The sequence below is a fragment of the Carcharodon carcharias genome, chromosome 1 (genome assembly GCF_017639515.1).
Source record: "Carcharodon carcharias isolate sCarCar2 chromosome 1, sCarCar2.pri, whole genome shotgun sequence".
Taxonomy (NCBI): Eukaryota; Metazoa; Chordata; class Chondrichthyes; order Lamniformes; family Lamnidae; genus Carcharodon; species Carcharodon carcharias.
Genome location: NC_054467.1, coordinates 213,926,740 through 213,947,107, shown reverse-complemented (window position 1 = coordinate 213,947,107; position 20,368 = coordinate 213,926,740). Strand labels below are relative to the sequence as shown.

The 20,368-nt window shown below is 41.3% G+C and overlaps 1 protein-coding gene across 5 annotated transcripts in view; it reads left to right on the top strand.

Moving 5' to 3' along the window:
• nedd4l (NEDD4 like E3 ubiquitin protein ligase) overlaps positions 1-13,828 on the top strand; it is a 441,756-nt gene extending 427,928 nt beyond the window's left edge. For all 5 annotated transcript variants that reach the window (XM_041209743.1, XM_041209653.1, XM_041209560.1 and 2 more), the window contains 3 exons: positions 3,115-3,211; positions 3,573-3,645; positions 9,885-13,828. In XM_041209743.1, coding sequence (XP_041065677.1) covers positions 3,115-3,211; positions 3,573-3,645; positions 9,885-9,987 — 273 coding nt within the window. In that variant the 3' untranslated portion in view covers positions 9,988-13,828. The remainder of the gene's footprint in view (positions 1-3,114; positions 3,212-3,572; positions 3,646-9,884) is intronic.
• Positions 13,829-20,368: the final 6,540 nt, after the last annotated feature.

Below are 20,368 nucleotides of genomic sequence, written 5' to 3'. Positions count from 1 at the left end.
TTTCCCTTGTGGAAAAGGCTAGAACTAGGGAACATGGTTTAAAAATAAGGGGATTCCCTTTTAAGATGGAGATGAGAAAAATGTTTTTCTCTGAGGGTTGTGAATCTTTGGAACTCTCCCCAGAGAGCAATAGAGGCAGGGACATTACATATTTTTAAGATAGAGGTAGATAGATTCTTGACAAACAAGGGAGTCAAAGGTTATTAGGGGTAGGCGCAATGTGGATTTGGGGCCACAATCAGATCAGCCATGATCTTATTGAATAATGGAGCAGGCTTGAAGGGCCGAATGGCCTATTCCTATGTTCGTACATAGGAATTCATATGGTCGTACTCCAAATTGTGAGGAGAGAGAACACAAACTAAGGCTGTATTTCCTGGAAATTAGAAGATTACAGGGTGATTTGATGAAGTTTTCAACATATTAAGGAGAGTAGATAGAGAGAAATTATTTCTGCTGGTTTGTGAGTCTAGGACTAGAGGGCATTCTCATAACAAATCAGAGCCAGACCTTTCAAAAGTGAAATTCGGAAACACTTTTTTAAATGCAAAGGGTGGTAGGAGTTTGGAACACTCTCTTCTGCAAGTAGCTATTGATCTTATATCAATTGTTAAATTTAAAACTGTGATTGATAGATTTGTGTTAACCAAAATATTAAGGGATATTGGGCAAAGGAATAGATTGCAGATCAGCCATATCTCATTGAGTGATGAAACAGCCTCGAGGAACTAAATGGTCTACTCCATTCCTATGTTCCTACTGACCTTTCCAGTGGAAAAAGTTTTTCATTAACTCTATCAAAATTCTTCATTATTTTAAGCACCCCTATTAGATCTCCCCTTCTTAACTTCTCTGCTTTAAAGGACTACAGTTCCAGCCTCTCTACTATCTCCACATAACTGAAGTCAAATATAAAAAGCATATTGGATCACATTCAAATGTTAATATGGAGTGTATTTATGGTGTCTTAGTTAAATTGCTGTTGGAACTTGACTTCCAAGATACCAAACTCCCAAAGTTCAGTTTAACTGTGATTTTTATTTAAGGTTACCCCTCTTTCCTTTCCTTTACAAAGCTTAGAAAAAGCAGTGCTTTTGGCATGAATGCTGTCCATTCTGCTACCTGTGGCTTTGATGTTTATGTTTACCTAGTATTGATTATTATTGGTTCTATTGATTTTGAGGTGGAACATGCAATTTTTTTTGCAGCATGATACATTGTTTAGTAAAATACGTTATTTTCTTCTGATTGTTCTCTGTTCTGAAAGTTGATGACTAGTCCAGTCCATTATGAGTCTGGTGGACAGAAGAGACGTAAGTGTCATGTTTTCATAAAATCCTTCTGCAGTGACCAGCCACAATCTACTACACAAGCCTGCTGCTGCAACTTTGCTGCTGTTCGCTGACTGGTATTCCCCTGCCAGCACTTAACATTGTCCTGTTGTGTAAAAATATCTCTCTTCATCAGCAAGACAGCTGTTGTTTAGCACTTTCTGGAGCATAGCTGTCACCCTATAAATTGTCTTAATTATCCATTGGTGCAAGATTGTAGGGTTACGCAATTGTCTTACTCTCTCGGATTTGAGCCACAGTAGCTTGACCATAAGTAATTGTTGATGAGGTATGCCAACTTAATTTTTTTTTCAAATAATGTAAATCCTTCCAACCTTTTAGAAACCATAACATAAGTAAAACAGGAACTCCTGGCTGGTCTTCTGCATTCTGCCCTCCCTGTAAACTCAAGGTCATCCAAAATTCTGCTGCAAGTCCTCACACCAAGCCATGTTCGCCTATCATCCCTGTGCTTGCTGACCTACTGTCATGAAGCTAACAATGTATATATTATTGAAAAATATTTATCTTTTAAAATAAAAGTTTAGTCTGTGGGTGTATCTTGATTGGATTAAAGCCAGCTAGTCTGGCTGCTTTGAGGTGTTCTACTTTTGAGATGTAAACAGAGAGGTAGAGTGCATTTGCAAGTTTTCAATAGAGCATACAAGAAATGGGGTAAAAACTGACACCTAGCTACCAGATACCAAGCAATATGTTTATGTTACTAATAAAACTGGGACTATGAAAGGCGTTTTATTTTTAAGAGATTTTATTGTTTAGTTCAGAGGTTGGTGATACAATGAGAATTTACATTCAATGGGCTGTGCTAGGTATAACTTCAGTGTGGTGTGTGTGGAGCAGAGGCAATGTGAGGTCAAAAGCAGCTGTAAGCCTCCAACTGTCTCCACATAAACCAAAGTGGAAAGAACCACATTTTGAATTTGTAAGGTGAAAATGCTTTGCCTGGTGTCTGGTTAAGTCTTTGGGCTGCTGATGACTTAATGGAGATTAGTTTGGGAATTTGTTAAAAGTTATGATTGTCGTAATTTGTAGCCGTGTGTACATATTTAACTTGTGTAAATTAATAAAATGTTTCATTTAGCTTAATATAAAACCTCTCGAGAACTGGTGGAATGATTCCTGAATTTAGAGTTGCATCACAAACATAACACTTAAAATTATAGGTTATGACAGTTGTTTAAAGTTTCCCTCTGGGATTTTTAAATAACTCAGTCTTACCACTGCATCAGTCACAACACCTATATTGGCCTCTGGTCAAGAAATGTCTTGATTTTAAAACTCTCATCCTTGTCACTAAATCCTTTCCTGGTCTTGCCCCTCCTTAACTGTAATCTCCTCCAAGCCCACAATTCTCCCAAGATGTCTCCACTCCTCTAATTCTGGCCTCTTGCCCTTCCTCCAATTTTAATTGCTTCACCACTAATGGCTGTGCTTTCAGTTGCCTAGGCCCCAAGGCCTGGAATACCCTCCCTACACCTCTCTGCTTTCTATCTCCCTTTCCTTCTTTAGACACTCCTTAAAATCTACCTCTTTGACCAAGCTTTTGAACATCTAACCTAATATCTCATGTGGCTCGGCGTCATATGCCTGCAAAGTGCTTTGGGATGTTTCATTACATTAAAGATTCAATATAAATATAAGTTGACATTCTTGTAAGGTAAAATAGTAGATGATTTAGTTTTGGCTAGTAATTGTTGACTTTGTTTATTGTGCTTCCTACTTTCTTAATTATTCATTTCACTCAACCTCTATTTTCTTCCAGGCTGTGTTACTGATGGATGCTGAGAAACGTATCCGACTGCTACAGTTTGTTACTGGAACTTCAAGAGTGCCTATGAATGGGTTTGCTGAGCTATATGGTGTGTGCCCTTTTTACCTTGTATGCAAGCTTTAACCCTGAAGTTTAAATTTGATTTCATTTTAATGTTTATTTGGATAGAACATTTCATTCAAAAATCCATAATGTTCTCATTTGTAGATAATAGTACAGTTTAGTCTTTTTGCTGAGAAAATATGATGCATTCAGCCAAACCTTTGCTTCACTTTTTTATTCATTCTTGGGGTATGGATTTTGTTGCCAAGCCTGACAATTATTGCCTATCCTAGTGGCCCTTAAGATGTTGGGGGGTATTCACTCACTCTGTTTTAACATATGCCTTTAAGATGTTCTAGAAACTTGTTCTTAAAAAGTCCTGCTATACTTTCTGGTATTTCACACAGGTTCCAATGGTCCTCAGCTGTTTACAATAGAGCAATGGGGAACTCCAGAAAAGTTACCAAGGGCTCATACATGGTAAGAACAATAACATTATTAAATGCATATATTTTGAGCACTACTGTGACAAAGCACACACTTCAACGTTAATGTTGAACTTTCCCCATAATGTTGGCAATGGGAAGTTAGAGGATCTGCTGCTTTATAATGAAAGGAATAGTACACCAGTATCTTGCAGAGTTAATATGCTGGTGGCTTTAGATCCTGGTTTGCTTTCTGACAGGTAAATAACATGAACGATTTTAACTGCCTACCTATCCAATGTCTGCTGGTGGGTTTAAATCACTCCTCTGGGCTCCAGATTCCATGGTCTAAGCTTCTATCAACTAGGTAAATATTCTTGTCTCTTTCCAGGAGCGGAGAACTGTGTCATCTAGTTGCATTTATTAAAGGGAGAAGAGGACTTGAATTCAGGGCTGGGTGAAGGAGGGATTATTGGCAGAGCTTGGGATTGATTCACTTGTAGCTTTGTTTTGTTGCTGTCTTCTGTTGTTATTTATTACGTACTGGAAGGTCTTCTGTGGCATTACTCATAAGTACTCTCAGGTTTATGTTTTACTGACTGCTTTGATGGAATGTCCTGCCACCTTCAAAGTTTTGTGCAAAAGCACGAGTGATTTCTCTTCTTGTAACCCAGCCCACCAAAAATTGTATGCATGGCCTTGTGCATTCTTCTTACCAAAATATTTCACTTCACACTTTTCTGACTTGAATTTCTGACTTGTGTCTGCCCATTGCATCTGCCTTACTTATCTTCTCTTAAAGACTATTACTATCTTTCTCAGTTTTTACTCCAAGCTTCTTGTCATTTGAAAATTTTGAAATTGTGTGTTGTACCCAAAAGTTCAAGTCATTACTGCATATTAAAAACAGCAGTGGCCCTATTAACAACCATTGAATACCACTTTATACCTCCCTCCTTTCTGAAAAACAGCCAGTCACAACAACTTTTGTTTTCTGATGCCAGTTTGTATCTGTACACCTTTGAAAGTCCATATACAAAACATTAGTAATATGGTAGTTATGCTCCTGAACTAGTAATTCAGAGGCTTGGACTAATCTCATCATGTAGCTTAGGTGATTTAAATTCAGTTCATTAACCTTTTAGTCCAGATGGAATTAATAGTGACCATGTAATTACTGGATTGTCATAAGAGCCTACCTCGTTCACCAATGTACTTTAGGGAAGGAAATGTATTTCCTACCTGTCTGGCCCTACGTGTGACTTCCAAACAAAACCTTGGGCAGAATTTTTTCTTTGTCAGGCGGGTACGGCAGGTGGGCCCAGGAGTGGCTACGAAAGCAACCGCTGCCCGCGCTTGGGCCCCGACCACAATTAAGGCCCGCCCAGCTTGAAACATGGCCCCCGCACTGGTCGGGAAGGACCGAGTGGGGGCGAGGGCCTATCTGCCGCCAGGTCCAATTGCAACCTGGCGGCCTGTTTAAAAGCAGCCCAGTCAACTCCTGAAAGACAGCCAGGGAAGGACATCTGTCTGCCGTTGCAATGATGGAGTTAATTGCGTCTGCAAACGCCAGGTGGGAGGGCAGGTCGGGTGGGCACTCGGCCCCCCCCGCTTTTCAAATGAGTGCCTTGCTGTCCTCCTGGAAGAGGTGGCTGCCATGAGGGGGCACCCTTGCCTCCAGAGATGGGAGGAGGAGGCCACCGCGCCTCTCAGAGGGCATGGGAGGAGGTGGCAGCCCTGTTTAACAGCCATGACATGGTGCGGCGCACATGGGTCCTATTGCGCTCAGGAAGGTTGAGTACCATGTTGGCATGTATCAGTGTGCAGATGTGTTAAGGTGTGGCCATCCCCACCATGGACCTTAGGGGTGCTAGACTCTGAGAGCCAACTGCCAATCATGCCGGAACTGGCCAAGGGGGTGAGCCCTGGCTGCTTGGACTGAATGCCTTGCGACTTGAGGACCACGGCTCGGATGTGCCCTGTGAGGTGTTCCTCAGCTGGGGCTCGCCAGATTGCAATGGCGCTGTAGGTAGAGAGTGGATTAATCAATGCTCCTCTGTTCTTCCAGGAGAAGGTGAGCCATAACCAAGCCGAGAGGCACTTACAGACAGTGGCCTGCCCAACCTGCTGCTGCTCAGCAGGTTCTAGCAGGACACCCTAGAGCTGGAGAGCCAGAACGCTCTCTGTGCAACTCGAGCATGGAGAGGTGGGTGTGCCAGGCTAAGGTAAGAGAGCAGTGCACGGAGGTGAGACTTTCAGATTGTGCAACCATTCTCGTGTAGTCTCCTCATTGACGGAGCCTCAAACCTGGAGTCCCCATTGATCGTTGAAAGACAATCGCACTGTGAGGCAGATCTCCATTGTCTCATCCATGTGCCTGGCATGCACAGTGACAGTGTGATGACTTTAACTAATGACATGTCCTTCTTCTCCCTTTTAGGTTCACCAGCAGGCATCCGATCTGTGAACCCCAAAGGGCCATCCCTGACACCGACATCACTTTCACCTGCATCACACCTGCTCTCGGAAGCAGGCACCAGCACAGATACCAGTACCTTGGTGGGCATTAGAGCAGCAGTTAGTATCTCAGGTGCACATTGGTGAGGGCTCTTCACAATCGCTTGAGGTGCAGGCGGAGGCAGAGAGTGCTCAGGGCACCAGCAGTCGGAGGACTGCTGGAGACCAGGACGATGCTCAGTCGGAGGCTGATGATGAGCATCTGGAGTCAGCGGATGCTGGATGCCCAATTAGATGTGCGGGAAGATCTGGCAGAGATCCATGGGGTCTGCAGGCCGTGGTCTCTGTGATTGAGGAGTCCATGTGGAGCGTAAGCACTGTGTTAACCGTCATCACCAAGCACACTGTCTCCTCCATTGAGAGATTGGTGACTCTCATGGAGAGGCAGCTCCAGGAATAGAATCAGGGGTTCCTGGGGTTGTGCTCGGACCTGCAAGCCCTCACACAGGCCATGACCTCAGGTGGTCAGTGTCAGTGTGGGAGATGGATGAGGCTCCCAGTATCCCAGCTAGGTGACCATCCATCAGTGGTGCGCAGGGAGATCCAGAGCGACTTCACGGCACATGAGCTGCCTGTCCTCTCTGTGGGCTCCCCTCAGGATGCTCTGGATGAGGGCAGCACCTCCTCTGCCAGTGACCATGGCAACTGATGAGGCTGTGGCTTCTGGGAAGATGCCAGATATGGCACTGGCCTTTCTCTCTCAGTTGGAGCCAGCACAGGCTCCATTAGACAGAGGACAACCACCAAGATTATCAAGGCCAAGAAGACAGCACAGTCAGCAGCTGTCTCCATTGTCGGTGCCAGCGAGGGGGGGCGGGGGGGCATCAAGATGTAGCACTCGTAAATGTTAAGTTTTTAAGGCACCATGAGCACAAGAGGGACAGGTCATGGGTGATTTTATGTTCATTTATGTTTACTTTATCTATACTGGCCAGGGAATGAAGACCAGGGAAGTCTGTGTAAATAGTTTGGAATTATCCACATGAGATAAATTTTGTTTTTGTCATCATGGCCTGATTATGCTTCACCTTTTTATTTTATTGGTGCAGGGTATGCCAGTATGTAATGCTGGACATAGGTGTTTCTGAACTTCATTGCTCAGACACTGAGTGTTCTTTGTGTTCAAATGAAAGGGTCCTTTCAGACATCCGGGATGCAGGAGGCAGCCCTGGCATGTGTTTGAAGCTGACCTTTGGTGTCCTAGCTGAAGGAGCATTGGATCAAGGCGTCCCTGGTGTCCCTGTCTCCCTAGATGTTACCGAGGTCTAGCTCCATGCCCTCAGCTTTCTCCTCACCCTGCCCATCTTCAGGTTCATTGCTGGACTCATCATCTGTGGCCTGTGCAGCTGTGCCAAGATGCCTTTCCTCCATTGTGTTCCCCCTTGCCAATGTCAGATTGTGCAGAGCGCATCATGCAACCATGATCAGTGACACCCACTCTGGGGGTTATTGTAGTGCTCCCCCTGAATGCTCCAGGCAACAGAAACACATCTTGAGAAGACCTATGGCCCTCTCTACCACTGTCCTTGTGGAGGCATGACTCATATTGTAATGCTTCTCTGCCTCTGTTTTTGGATGGTGGAGAGACATCATGAGCCACCTCTTCAGTGGAAGCCCTTGTCACCCAGCAGCCATCCATCCAGTCAGGCTGGAGCACTGAAGAACCTCGGCACCTGGGAGTGCCTGAGGATGTAGGCGTCATGGGAGCTGCCAGGGTACCTTGCACAGACTTGCAGAACCTGTATCCTGTGATCACACACTATCTGCACGTTCATGAGTGGAATCTCGTCCTATTGACGAAGGCACCGGACTCACCTGTGGGTGCCTTGTTGGCTACATGTGTGTGCAGTCGATTGCACCTTGGGCACCGGGGAACCCAGCAATCGCTGCAAAGCCTCTGGCTCGCTCAGCCTGGCTGGCCTCATCCGTTTGGTAAAGAATAAAGGTAAGTACCCACCTGAACAGAGCTTCTGTCACCAGCTTGATGCAACTGTGGACAGCTGATTGGGAGACTCAACACCCATCCCCACTGACCCCTGGAAAGAGCCAGAGGCATAGAAGTTGAGGGCCACTGTGACCTTCAAAGCTACTGGCATGGGGTGTCCACTCACACAGCCAGAGCTGATCTCAGGACCAATCATCTAACAGATGGACATTACGGTCTCTCTTGAGAGGCGGGGCCCCCTTTGACATTGCACTTTGGACATATTGAGGCAGCTGCATTGTTGCCTGTAAACCCTGGCAGCAGGATAGTGCTGTCTTCTGTGGCCCCTTCCGCCTTGGGCTGCCTGCTGGCCCCTTGTGTGTGCGCCTCTCCTCCCACAGGTCACTCCCCTGGAAGCTGCATTGGGACATCTGGCCTACTCTTCCTTCTGCCCCTCTCTTCCTTCTCAGAGGAGGTGCCTCCAGTGGAAACCACAATCCCCATTACCACAATTACAGAAGGCTGTCTGATATCTGGAAGGGTCCACGCGGTCTGAATCCTCCGGGGGTCTGGTAGACAGCAATTAGTCCTGAAATGAGATCTGGAAATGCTAAGAATGAAGCTCCAGAGATGAAACTGCCAAGTACCAATAAGCAACCAGCTGCAGACTTTCTCCAAAACTCCTCACCACTCACACTGGCAATGTCACTGGTCCTTTTTATCCTGCCCTTGGATGAGGTTTGTGAAAATGTTGGCTGGCCGCCTGCCTGTTTTGCCCTTATGACGAGCAGAAAACCGCATGGGCAACATAAAATCACTTTTAAGGACCTGTTAATTAATGGTGGGACACTCACCTGACCTCATCGCGCATTATTTTACTCCTGTGCACGTCAGGCACGTACCCACCCGACAAGGGAAAAATTCTGCTCAGTGTGGTTAACCCTTAAATATCCTCTGAAATGGCCTAGCAAGCTGTTCAGTTGTATCAAACTGCTGTGACACAGTATAACCTCTTAAGGCACACCTTTACCACATGGACTGCATTAGTTCAAGAAGATAGCTCACCACCATTTTTTCAGGGATTAAGGAATGGGCAATAAATGCTGGCATTGCCAGCAATGCCTACGTCCCTTAAATGGATTAAAGATTAACTACTGAACTCATTCACCTTCTGTTATCTCTTCAAAAAATGTCAGTCAGGTTCTGTGGGCTTGGAAGAGGCCTAATGAGGGAACTTCAGAGTTCTTGTCCATCATACATAATGCTGGATCTGATGCATTACTAATTTTTTTTTTAAATTGCAAATAAAGCACTGGTATCATTTCAGTGGCTGACACTGTCTTCTAGGAGTTAGGACAATGTTCTGGGGAGTTTTAGTATTTGCAGGGGCTCCCACTCCATGGAAAGATTTCAACTATTGGGCTAAGTGGCCCAAGCATTACTTAAACTGAGCATTTGGGCTTTTTCTTAGTTTTACTTATAACATGAATATCGGAGGAGAAATAAGAATAGCTGCCCTCAACATCAAGGCAACAATTAACCAAAATTGAAGTCAACAAGAAACCTCTGCCATCATTAGTCATTCTTTGCCCAAAGGTATGATAGTTCTCATTGTCAGAGCCCAGTCCCAATTTTATTTAGTTTTGCAACATAAAAGTTATAACTTGAGTTCTATCTCATTTGAAAAATGTCTCAGTGTAAAAAAATCACAAACTGCTCTCCAAAGGTCCTTTGCTATCCATGAGTGATACAACAGAAAAATTTTGAGTTCTTTAATTGACATTGTCACTTTTGTGCTGTGGTTATTGCCTATTAGACATTTAATAACCTTGATTTTATTTTTTAACTCACAGCTTTAACCGTCTTGATTTACCACCTTATGAATCTTTTGAAGATTTACGAGAGAAGCTTCTCATGGCAGTGGAAAATGCTGAAGGATTCGAAGGAGTAGATTAATTGGCTGCAGTTGTGGTCAACAAGATGCTGCTTATATTTTTTTTTGTTTTTTTTTAGAGATAGGAACTTTACCAGTGGTATCAATTTAATTGCACAGTGACATTGGTACACGGAACAAATTCTTCTATGTTAATTCCTATTTCAAGTTTCTGGAAGGCTGGAAGCTTCAAAGCTGACTCTCCAGACAACTGTAATAAAAGAAGAAAAGTGGATAAAATGTGTGGATGGGAAGTGCATTTCAATAGGACTTAACTGTGTATTAAAATTGTTCTTTAAAGACTCAATCTAAACATTTTACCAACTTTGTAATGAAAGTGAATGGAAACTGTCACTTTCACAGGTATAGTATTATCACTTTGTTTACTCAATGGATTGCAAAATAACTAGTTATATAGAGATCCTTCTAATATAACCCATATAAAAGTCTGTAAAATGATGAAGGTTTGAATCATGATGTTCTCACACACACACACACAAACATAAATAGCAGTGCATTGACATGTCCACTGTGAAACATCTGTGCCTCCTTTACCCACCAGTCATGATCAAAAGCACTTTTAAGTTATTGATGACATAGTTTAACACCTTGATGGAATGTGAAAGCTGAGATAAGTGATATTTTTGTTTAACAGAATTGTTACAAGTGAGCATAAATGGGATCTCAAAAACAAATTACAGTAACAAGGTGTCATCTTTATTTTTAATATGTTCCATTAAGCCAAGTAAACTAAACATGGTTATCCATTGAGCATGCAATGAAAAAACATCTGCATTAAGAGGACTGCCAAAAAAAGTACTCGAGGTATTCTTTTTAATTTAAAATGTTACTGAATTTTCCTCTTTTTTGAGCAAAGTGATTGTTGTCTATTAGGATAAAGCAAATTACAGTAACATGCCTATAATCTCTGTAGCATGCCTGTTTAAATCCTTAGACTGCTGGTGGGTCCAGGGAATGACTGCTGGCTGGATCTTGAACTTTAATCTTACTCACTACAACAGGTAATATAATAATACACAGTAATTAAGTTACACAAATGTCAGGAGTTGTTTTATTATTGTAATACTGACTAACTTCAAAAATTAATACTGACTAACTTCAAAAGTTAACACTAATAAAGATAAACTAAAAGACTCCTTATTTCACCACCTTTTTCTTTGCATCTTTTTCTCTTTCCTACATTCTGCCTATTTTATTTTAACTTAAACTTTTACACTGACTTCACTTCTATACAACCTTTCTCCTCCCTTTCTTTTTAAGTTATTACTTACCTGTTTCCTTCCACTTCTCTCACCCACCACCCCCCACCCCCCGACACGTTTTAGGGTCGGGAGCAATTTTTCTTTGAAACATCTGTTGGATTAGCTTCAAGCTTCAAAATGATCCTTACAAGCTGGTTTCAACCAAGCAAATAGATGAAGATTACTATGACCAGATAGATGGCATAGAAAAGTACAACAAAACAGGAAGTGGCTCTAACAAATGCATATCTTCTGTGATAACCTACCCTCCCTTCCACTCAGATGATTTTATATTTGAAACCTTCAAAACGAAAGCTAACCACCACCAATCAAGTTTTCAATTGCTAATGTATTTGTCGCATTATCGGTAGACCTATGCTAATTTTTTAAAAAATGTGTTCTGTTGTAACACCAAGAAATCTAAGGGCACTTTATACATGGCTGTCAATTGTTTTTACATGTGTACATTTTTTAATACAGAGTTCAGTATCCACTGCAATGTAAATGCTGTGCACACAAGCCTACACTTTTGTTATTGATGATGCAACGAAATCAATGTAGAGCTGAGCCGAACTTCATCTTTCTCTTTTTCCTATTTTTCCAATGTGCTTTTTCCCTTTAAAAGCACATCATGCAATCTCAGAACTCACCTCAAGTATGTAATGAAAAACATCTCCTGAAATTCTTCTTTCCCTACTAAATTCCCAGAAAATAAACTTTCCTTATTAATGATGTAAGTTTTGTAATATGTATTTTATGAATATACATTAATGAGATTAAAAATATTTATCTAACTTAGCACAGTGATGAAGTGCAACAAATCTCTTATTCCTGAATATGTTTGAGACCCATCTGACTTCTGTTGGAGCCTTTATACAGCCACATTAAAGATACGTCAGTTGGCCTCTGATAATAAGCCTTAGATCTATAAAGTATCCGCAATTTGCTACCTGCTACTTTAGGGCAAATAGCTCTTTGGCCACCAAACTTGCCTCTGGAAAAGTGGACCAGAAGTGGAGTGGTGCCTGTCTGCCTCTGTACTTTCCTTCACTAGGGGCTGAAAATCATACCTATGTCTAAACCGGGCAGAGGATTCCGTGAGTCAATACACAGTTCAGTAAAAGAAGTGATGAATGTTCACTTATGATTAGAATGAGATCGGAACTCTGAGGTTACAGCAAGCAGGAAAGGTTAAACAGGCTGGGGCTTGTTTCCTTGGAAAAGAGAATATTGAAGGGGTGACCTTGTGATAGACACCTTTAAAATTATAAAAGGGTTTGATAGAACAGCAAGATAGCTACTAATAAATCCACTAGTGAATTCAGGAGAAATGCCTTTACCCAGAGAGTAGTTGAGGCAAACGGCACAAATCTGTTTAAATAGAAGCTTCATAAGTATGAAGGTGAAAGGAATAGAAGGATATGTTGACAGGATAAAATGAAGAAGGGTGCGAGTAGACTCTTGAGCACAAGCGTTAGCATGGGCCTGTTGGGCCTAATATGTTGTTTCTGTGCTGTTGATACTATGTACCATTGACCATTGGTGTTCAATGTTGGTGACATCTTCAGTGAAAGATCTGGACATTAACAACTTTGAAATTGGATTTTAAAGAGCAAAAAAAGAAACCAGAAATACCTCGGTCATCAATTGAAAGCAAATAAAAATGACAAATGTACAGCGGGTAGATAAATATCTTTTTCATAAGAGCTGAAGCAAGTGAAAGATATACTTGTCTTTCTTGTGCTCACTGGTCTGCTGTGTTTCCAGCGTTTTGCATTTTGTTTCAGATTTCTGTTTATCTCAACAATAGATATATTTTACTTATAGCTACATACAATGCTGCAGAATGCTGATAAGCTGACATTGAAAAGCACTGACGAAAACCATATGCTTTCAATGAGCTGGATTAAAGTGCTAGTTATTATGTGCAGGGGACATTTGTTCACTGAAGAAACAAAGGCTTATAAACGGGAAATAAATGAGAAATTATTTGGATTCCATTTTCATTGCAAAATTTCTGCATGAAATAAAAAGAAATCATAGCTAGCTTAGCTTGAGTGGTGAATTTGTAAACATTAGGAAACAAAAGATTTCTATAACGGGAACAAAATACTGTGAATTCCGGAAATCTGAAATTAAAAACAGGAAATGCTGGAATTGCTCCACAAATCGGGCAGTATCTGTGGAGAGAGACAGAGTTAACGTTTCAGGTTAATGACCTGTCATCCCAGCAGATGAAGATCAGCCTTTTTCTCTTTTATTTTCTCTTTCTATTAAAGATTTCCATGTTTTAAGTATGCTTAGTAAACAAAAGATTTATGATAGTCTTGTTAACTTTTTTTACACAAATTGAATGCTTTCTGCTCTTTTCATTTTCTTAAACCACTGCATTCTGCCCAGTGGATTGTGATCAGATATTTCCCTGCAGATTTGTCATGATTTTTTTCACTTTTATTGAGATAAGAGTAAGAGATTTGTTTTGAACAAATATCCAATCCTCATTCATTTGTACTTTTTCTCATTTTAAATTTCTGTAATCTACTGTTAATCTTGTCAATTATTTCATCTTGTGTTTTACGCATCAATAAAGATATTTCCTTGACTTCTCAGCTTTTATCCCCAAAACTCAAATATTTGAATTTTTTTTTTATTTGTTCATGGGATGTGGGTGTTGCTGGCTAGGCCTGCATTTATTGCCCATCCCTAATTGCCCTTGTTCAGAGGCCAGTTAAGAATCAACCTCAGTGCTGTGGGACTGGAGTCACATGTAGGCCAGAACAGTCAAGGACAGCAGATTTCCTTCCCTCAAGGACATTAGTGAACCAGATGGGTTTTTACGACAATGGATTTGTGGTCACCATCAGGCTTTTAATTTCAGGTTTTTATTGAATTCAAATGTCACCATCTGCTATGGCGGAGTTCGAACCCGCATCCCCAGAGCATTACCATGTGTCACCGGAACACTAGTCCAGTGACAATACCACTATGCCACCACCTCTCCTCATAATTGTGCTTCCTGTGCATTTCATGTAGTAGACAATCTATAAAAGTGTTCATGGTGGTGATTACAGCATTTGTCTATTAATGCTGATGTTATCCAGTGGTACCAGGCTATGTTTGACTTTGAATTCCTGAGTTGTCATCGGAGTCCCTGTTTTTTTTAATTCATTCATGGGATGTGGGTGTCACTGGCAAGGCCAACATTTATTACCCATCCCTAATTGCCCTTGAGAAGGTGGTGGTGAGTTGCCTTCTTGAACTTCTGCAGTCCATGTGGTGTAATAACACCAAAGTGCTGTTAGGGAGGGAGTTCCAGGACCTTGACCCAATGGGAGTGAAGGAACTGTGATATATTTCCAAATCAGGATGGTATGTGGCTTGAATGGGGATTTTCAGTTGGTGGTGTTCCTATGCACCTGCTGCCCTTGTCCTTCTAGATGGTAGCAGTCATGGGTTTGGAAGATACTGTTTAAAGAGGCTTGGTGAGTTCCTTGTCGATTGTACACACTGCTGCCACTGTCAGTGGTGGAGGGAGTGAATGTGGTACCAATCAAGCGGGCTGCTTTGTTCTGGATGGTGTCAAGCTTCTTGAGTGTTATTGGAGTTGCACTCATCCAGGCAAATGAAGAGTATCGGATCACACTCCTGACTTGTGCCTTGTAGATAGCGGACGGGCTTTGGGGAACCAAGAGGTGAGTTACTCGCCACAGAATTCCTAGTTTCTGACCTGCTCTTGTTACCAGAGTATTTATATGGCTAGTCCAGCTCAGTTTCTGGTCAATGGCAGCCTCCAGGATGTTGATAGTGGGGTTATTGTGCCACTACCCCATAGTTCCACACCCAATGTGTTAATGAGAAGTTAGTCCAGACTTTGCATGATTTCAACAAAAAATTAGTAATTTGGTTATGAAGTTGCTGAATTACAGCTTTGGATTGTAGCAAATGCTCTGCGATAATTGATGTTGAATAGATAAGTTTCATTCCACTTCTGTTTCATACAAATGCAAACAATGTGAAGGACAAAGGTTAAACTGCTTTGGAAGTTTTAAACTTCATTATTAATTCTTTTAGTGTTGGGGAATACCAATCAGACCAGTCATCTATTTGCTAATCTTAACATTTCAGTGACATTTGGCCATCAGTGAACAGAGACTTGTAGATGCAAATTGAGCTTTATCTGACTAGAGCAGGATGAGGAGCTAGTGGTATATTTTCTGATCTTCCATTTCTACTTTATTCTATGTAGATAAGGACTTCACTTCGCACTATTGCAAATGAGGATCAAACATGTTATGCAATGAATATTTCATTATTACCAGATTACTTTTTGGGAATCCATAAAATCTATTTATACAATAATTTGTCCTGATCTTGCTCCAGCAGAATTATTACTGGGAAATTAATTTGCCTATGTCACATACAGAAACTGCACCTCATTTAATGCAATGTCATTTATTTTGATTCTAAATAAAAATTTAAAATGATCAATAATTTGCTGGAACTTTCAAGTTTAACGCTGGTGTAAAGCTGGTGATGTTGAGTTGGTCACCTGTTACACCCCATCTGATTTCTTTTTTCCCTTCCTAACCAGAACTTTTTACTTTGTAGGTGTAAAACAGGCAATGTAGGATCAGCCATCCATTATGTACCTGTAGTATCATCCTTTCAATTGAAGTATAATGGGTGGCCAATTCAATGGCCTGGCACTTGTGCTCAATGATGAAGCAGGTATTCTCTCTACACTCTGGATTCAACATTGAATTCAACAATTTAAATCATAACCTCTGCCTCCATTTTGCTTTGTTATTTTTCATTTTGCTGGTTCAGATTTTTCTGATATCTTTATTTCTTTAATTTGCATTTGGAGGCCTGCTATTTGCCATTCACACGTCATGTTGACACTTGTTTCTTGAAACCCAGCCATTCGAAAAATCCTGCTGGTTACCTCTGTTTCCATCCACAGATACTGCCTGACCTGCTGAGTATTTCCAGCACTTTGTTTTTATTTTAGATTTCCAATATCTGCAGTATTTTGCTTTTGCTTTAGCAACCTCGCTGGTGAGGATTTCAGCTGAAGCACCATGCAGTGCTACATCAACTGATTTCAATGGTCTTTACTGGGCATTCATTGCATAGTGCGTCTGTGATGATACCAGGTGGTCCAAGCAGTCACTCACATGAAAGTATTTTCACCCCCCCACCCCCCTCCCCAATAGGAAACGAAAAGCACTAAACTAAATCAGTTGAAAAAACTCTTAAGTGAAGCAAATTAGAGATTGGGGCACATGCATTGGTGAAGGTAAATGTAAAATATTCTGGAAAAACGTTTTTAAATTTTTTTTTAAAAAAAGCTTAAATCTACTTAATTTAACATAACTCCAGGAATATAAGATTTTTCAGATCAATTTCTGTTGCTCATCAAACTAATTGCATCGCCATTAAAATCCAGTAGCACCAAGTTGAGGTGTAGCTTTTTAAGGGATTTCAGTGATGGATGCCTCTTGGTGGAGCCACAGAGCAGCCTGTGTCAGAGCCCTGAGTGACAGACTGCAAGTCAGGATTTCCATGCTAATCTGGATATGCCTGAAACCCTGATGTTGCAGTTTCAGAGGGTTAAGGATGGTGATTGCTTACAGTTCGCTGTCAAACCATCCCACCACTACTCCCACAAAATCCATCCCGTTGCCTACCATTTTGCACCCGCAGTGAAGTTGAAAGTTATGCCCCAATTACTTCCAAGTTTTAATATTGCTAGGAATAGAAAAACATACTCTGCATATTTGTTAAAAAGAATGTTTTGCATGTTTATGCAAAAATGCATTTTAATATATATGCTGAATATCAAAGTTTCAAAATTGTAATTGGTTGGAATTCCACGAGGACTGGTCTCTAAACCACAGGATTGGATTTGTGGTCTTTAACCTATTCTTTAATTCATTTTATTTTTTGTTTTTGTTTCAATATTCTCTTTGATTATTCTCCCGTTAACCCACCTGTCCTGAAGGTGAGTACACATCCACTTGTGAGAGGAGATGATGAATGTCAGGCTACTTGGTCATTTAATGATCTTAACTTTACCAGGAATTAAAGTTGGAACATGAGTTGCTAGATATTAATTAAGAGGTAAACTTGGCAGATTTTCCCCCTTCCCTCTTTATCCTGGTAATGCGGAGGTTGTTGCCTTGCAGCTACCCTGACTGAAATTGCTTAACTCAACTTAAACCAGGGGCAGAATTTTGCTCTTGGCATGCGAGATCGGTGGGGGCGGGTGGGAAGCCAACTGCTGCCCGCAATTGACAGCGCATTGCAATTTCATGCTGGTGGACCAGTTAAGGCCTGCCCAGTGTGAAACGCGAATGGCAGTGCTGAATGCGGGCGGGGAGAGGAGGGCAAGCGGGCCTAGCGCAAACTTTGCGTAAACACGCACGTGAGAGGTACTGAATAATCTCCCTGAGGCACGGAGCTCGAGGAAATAAAGACTTTTTTTTTAAATAATGAAGAGCAGCAAAATACAATGAAACATGTCCCAACACGCGATTCTGTCACATGATCGGGGCATGTTTTTAATTAAAAAATAAAGTTTTTATTTTATTTGTATTTGCTTTTGGAAATCTCATCCCGCCACTGGACGAGGTTTCCAAAAAATTCAAAGGCCGCTTGGCCTTTTCACCTGCCCATCAACCGTTAGGTTGAACGGGCAGTGAAAAATTAACGTTAATTGATAACTTAATGGCCTTAACAGGCCTTTTAATTGTTGGCAGGTGAGCTACCGGCTCCAGCGCACGCCCGCCGACCAAACTAACACACGACTGTGCGTTGACATCGGCACACTCAGCCAACGTCATCGCGTATAATTTCATGCTCGGTTGGGTCTGGCGCACGCCCACCCACCAAGCTAAAGATTCTGGCCCAGGAATCAAACCAGGAGCTTCCTGATTTTGTCAAAACTCAGTGCTGCACCACATAGTGTATTTTTACAATTATTAGCTAAAATCTTTATAGTTAAAATCAAAGTATGAATCGCCATTTAAACTGAGTTAGATAGATGAGGTTATTTGTTTATCTTTTCCTCTGTCTCCAGAAAGCAATGCAAAGTGGATATTTGTAATGTTGGCACCTATCACAATAGGTTTGAATATACTATTTAATTAAGTTAGCTTCCTCAATTATTATTAGTTCTACTTCTGTTTCTAAATGCCCAGTTAAAATAAAATTGGAAAAGGATATTGCACTCAGTTACAATGCAATCACTGACATTCGGTCTTGCAATGTGGCACGTTTGCATGTATTTGAAAGCTACATGTATTAATACACAAGGCCCTGTTCTTTGCAGACAGAAAGGACATGTACATACTTTTGCACCTGTTTCAGCTAAACAAAATAAGTGACAGCCATTCACTGACTGATTGCTTAGGGCAATGCCTTGACCAATCAGGGTTGGTCTAAATATCAATCAATGCTTGAGAGTTAACTGTCAGTCACCATTAGTGGTGCTTTCTCCATGGCAACGCCGCTTGCCACCAACCAGCACGCTCTTCACATAGAGTATAAATTGCTGTTTTCTCCCTTATATTAGTATTCTTGAGAGTGTCCTGATGAGTGCAAGACTAAAAGCTTAGACATGTCTCTTTTTGCAGCAATCCCATCTTTCCTGATGGAACTGTACTCTGCTGAGATATAGTTACACAGGCACCAACAGCCCTACAGTACTTCATTGTAGTTGCCACGACATTGGCTTAAGTTGCCAAGAAAGAGATTGTTGGAAAGCTGTTTAACCAAGGAGAGCATCAGATTAAATCCTGTTCTCATTGAACTTAAGGATTTCCAGTCCAAGTTTCCAGGATCCAATAAAGAACAGAAATGTTCACTAATTTTATTGATCTTTCGTGGCAATGGTACTTTCAAGTTAATCATAGCACTCGCTGCATCAATAAGTGAGTGGGGATCAAACTAGAGACTTTCTGCCCTTTATTCTTCAGTGTATCACCAAGCAATGCATTTTCCCATGGTCATTCAGGAGTTTTGACCAAATTTGTGAAGAAAATGCACTCACTATTATCGAAAGAGCATTGTCTGATAGCCTTTTGCCATTTTAAAGCTCCCTTCCCATTGGTGTGAAGAAACAAATGTTAACTGCAGCTTTGGAGCAGTTGGAAAATTAAACTCAGTTTTGGGTATTAGCATAGTCACTGTTGCTTTCTGATCAGTACTTTCTATTGAAACTCCCCAAAGCAATCAATACTTATATACAATCTTATTCCTGTAGAATTTAGTTTTCTCTTTCCTTTCTAACTCCCACCTTCATATTAATTTTGATCATATGAATTAGGAGCAGGAGTAGGCCACTTGGCCCATCAAGCCTGCTCCATGATGCAATAAGATCATGGCTGATCTGATTGTAACTTCAGCTCCACGTTCCCACCTACCCCTGATAACTTGTCACTTCCTTGCTTATCAAGAATCTATTTACCTCTGCCTTAAAAGTGTTCAAAGACTGCTTCCATTGCCTTTTGAGGAAGAGAGTTCGAAAGAATCACGACCCTCAGAAAAAAATTCTCCTCATCTCTGTCTTAAATGGGCAACCATTATTTTTAAACAGTGACTCCTAGTTCTAGATTCTCCCACAAGAGGAAACATCCTTTCCATATCCACCCTCTCAAGACCCTTCAGGATCTTATATGTTTCAATCAAGTTGTCTCTTACTCTTCTAAACTCTAGTGGATACTAGTAGTCTGTCCAACCTTTCCTCATAAGACAACCCACCCATTCCAGGTATTAGTCCACTGAACTGCTTCCAATGCATTTCTATCCTTTCTTAAATAAGGAGAGCAATATTGTACACAGTACTCCAGATGTGGCCTCACCAATGCCCAGTATAACTAAAGCATAACCTCCCTAATTTTGTATTCAATTCCTTTCAATAAACAATAACATTCTAATATCTTTTCTAATTACCTGCTGTATCTGCATACTAACCTTTTGTGATTCATGCACTCCCAGATCCCTCTGCATTTCAGAGTTCTGCAACCTCGCACCATTTAGCTAATATGCTTCTTTTTTATTCTTCCTGATCAAAGTTGTTATGTGCAGTTGATGCTACATTTTAGCTTACTAGTTAGCCAGTAGACTTGAGTGCTGAAAG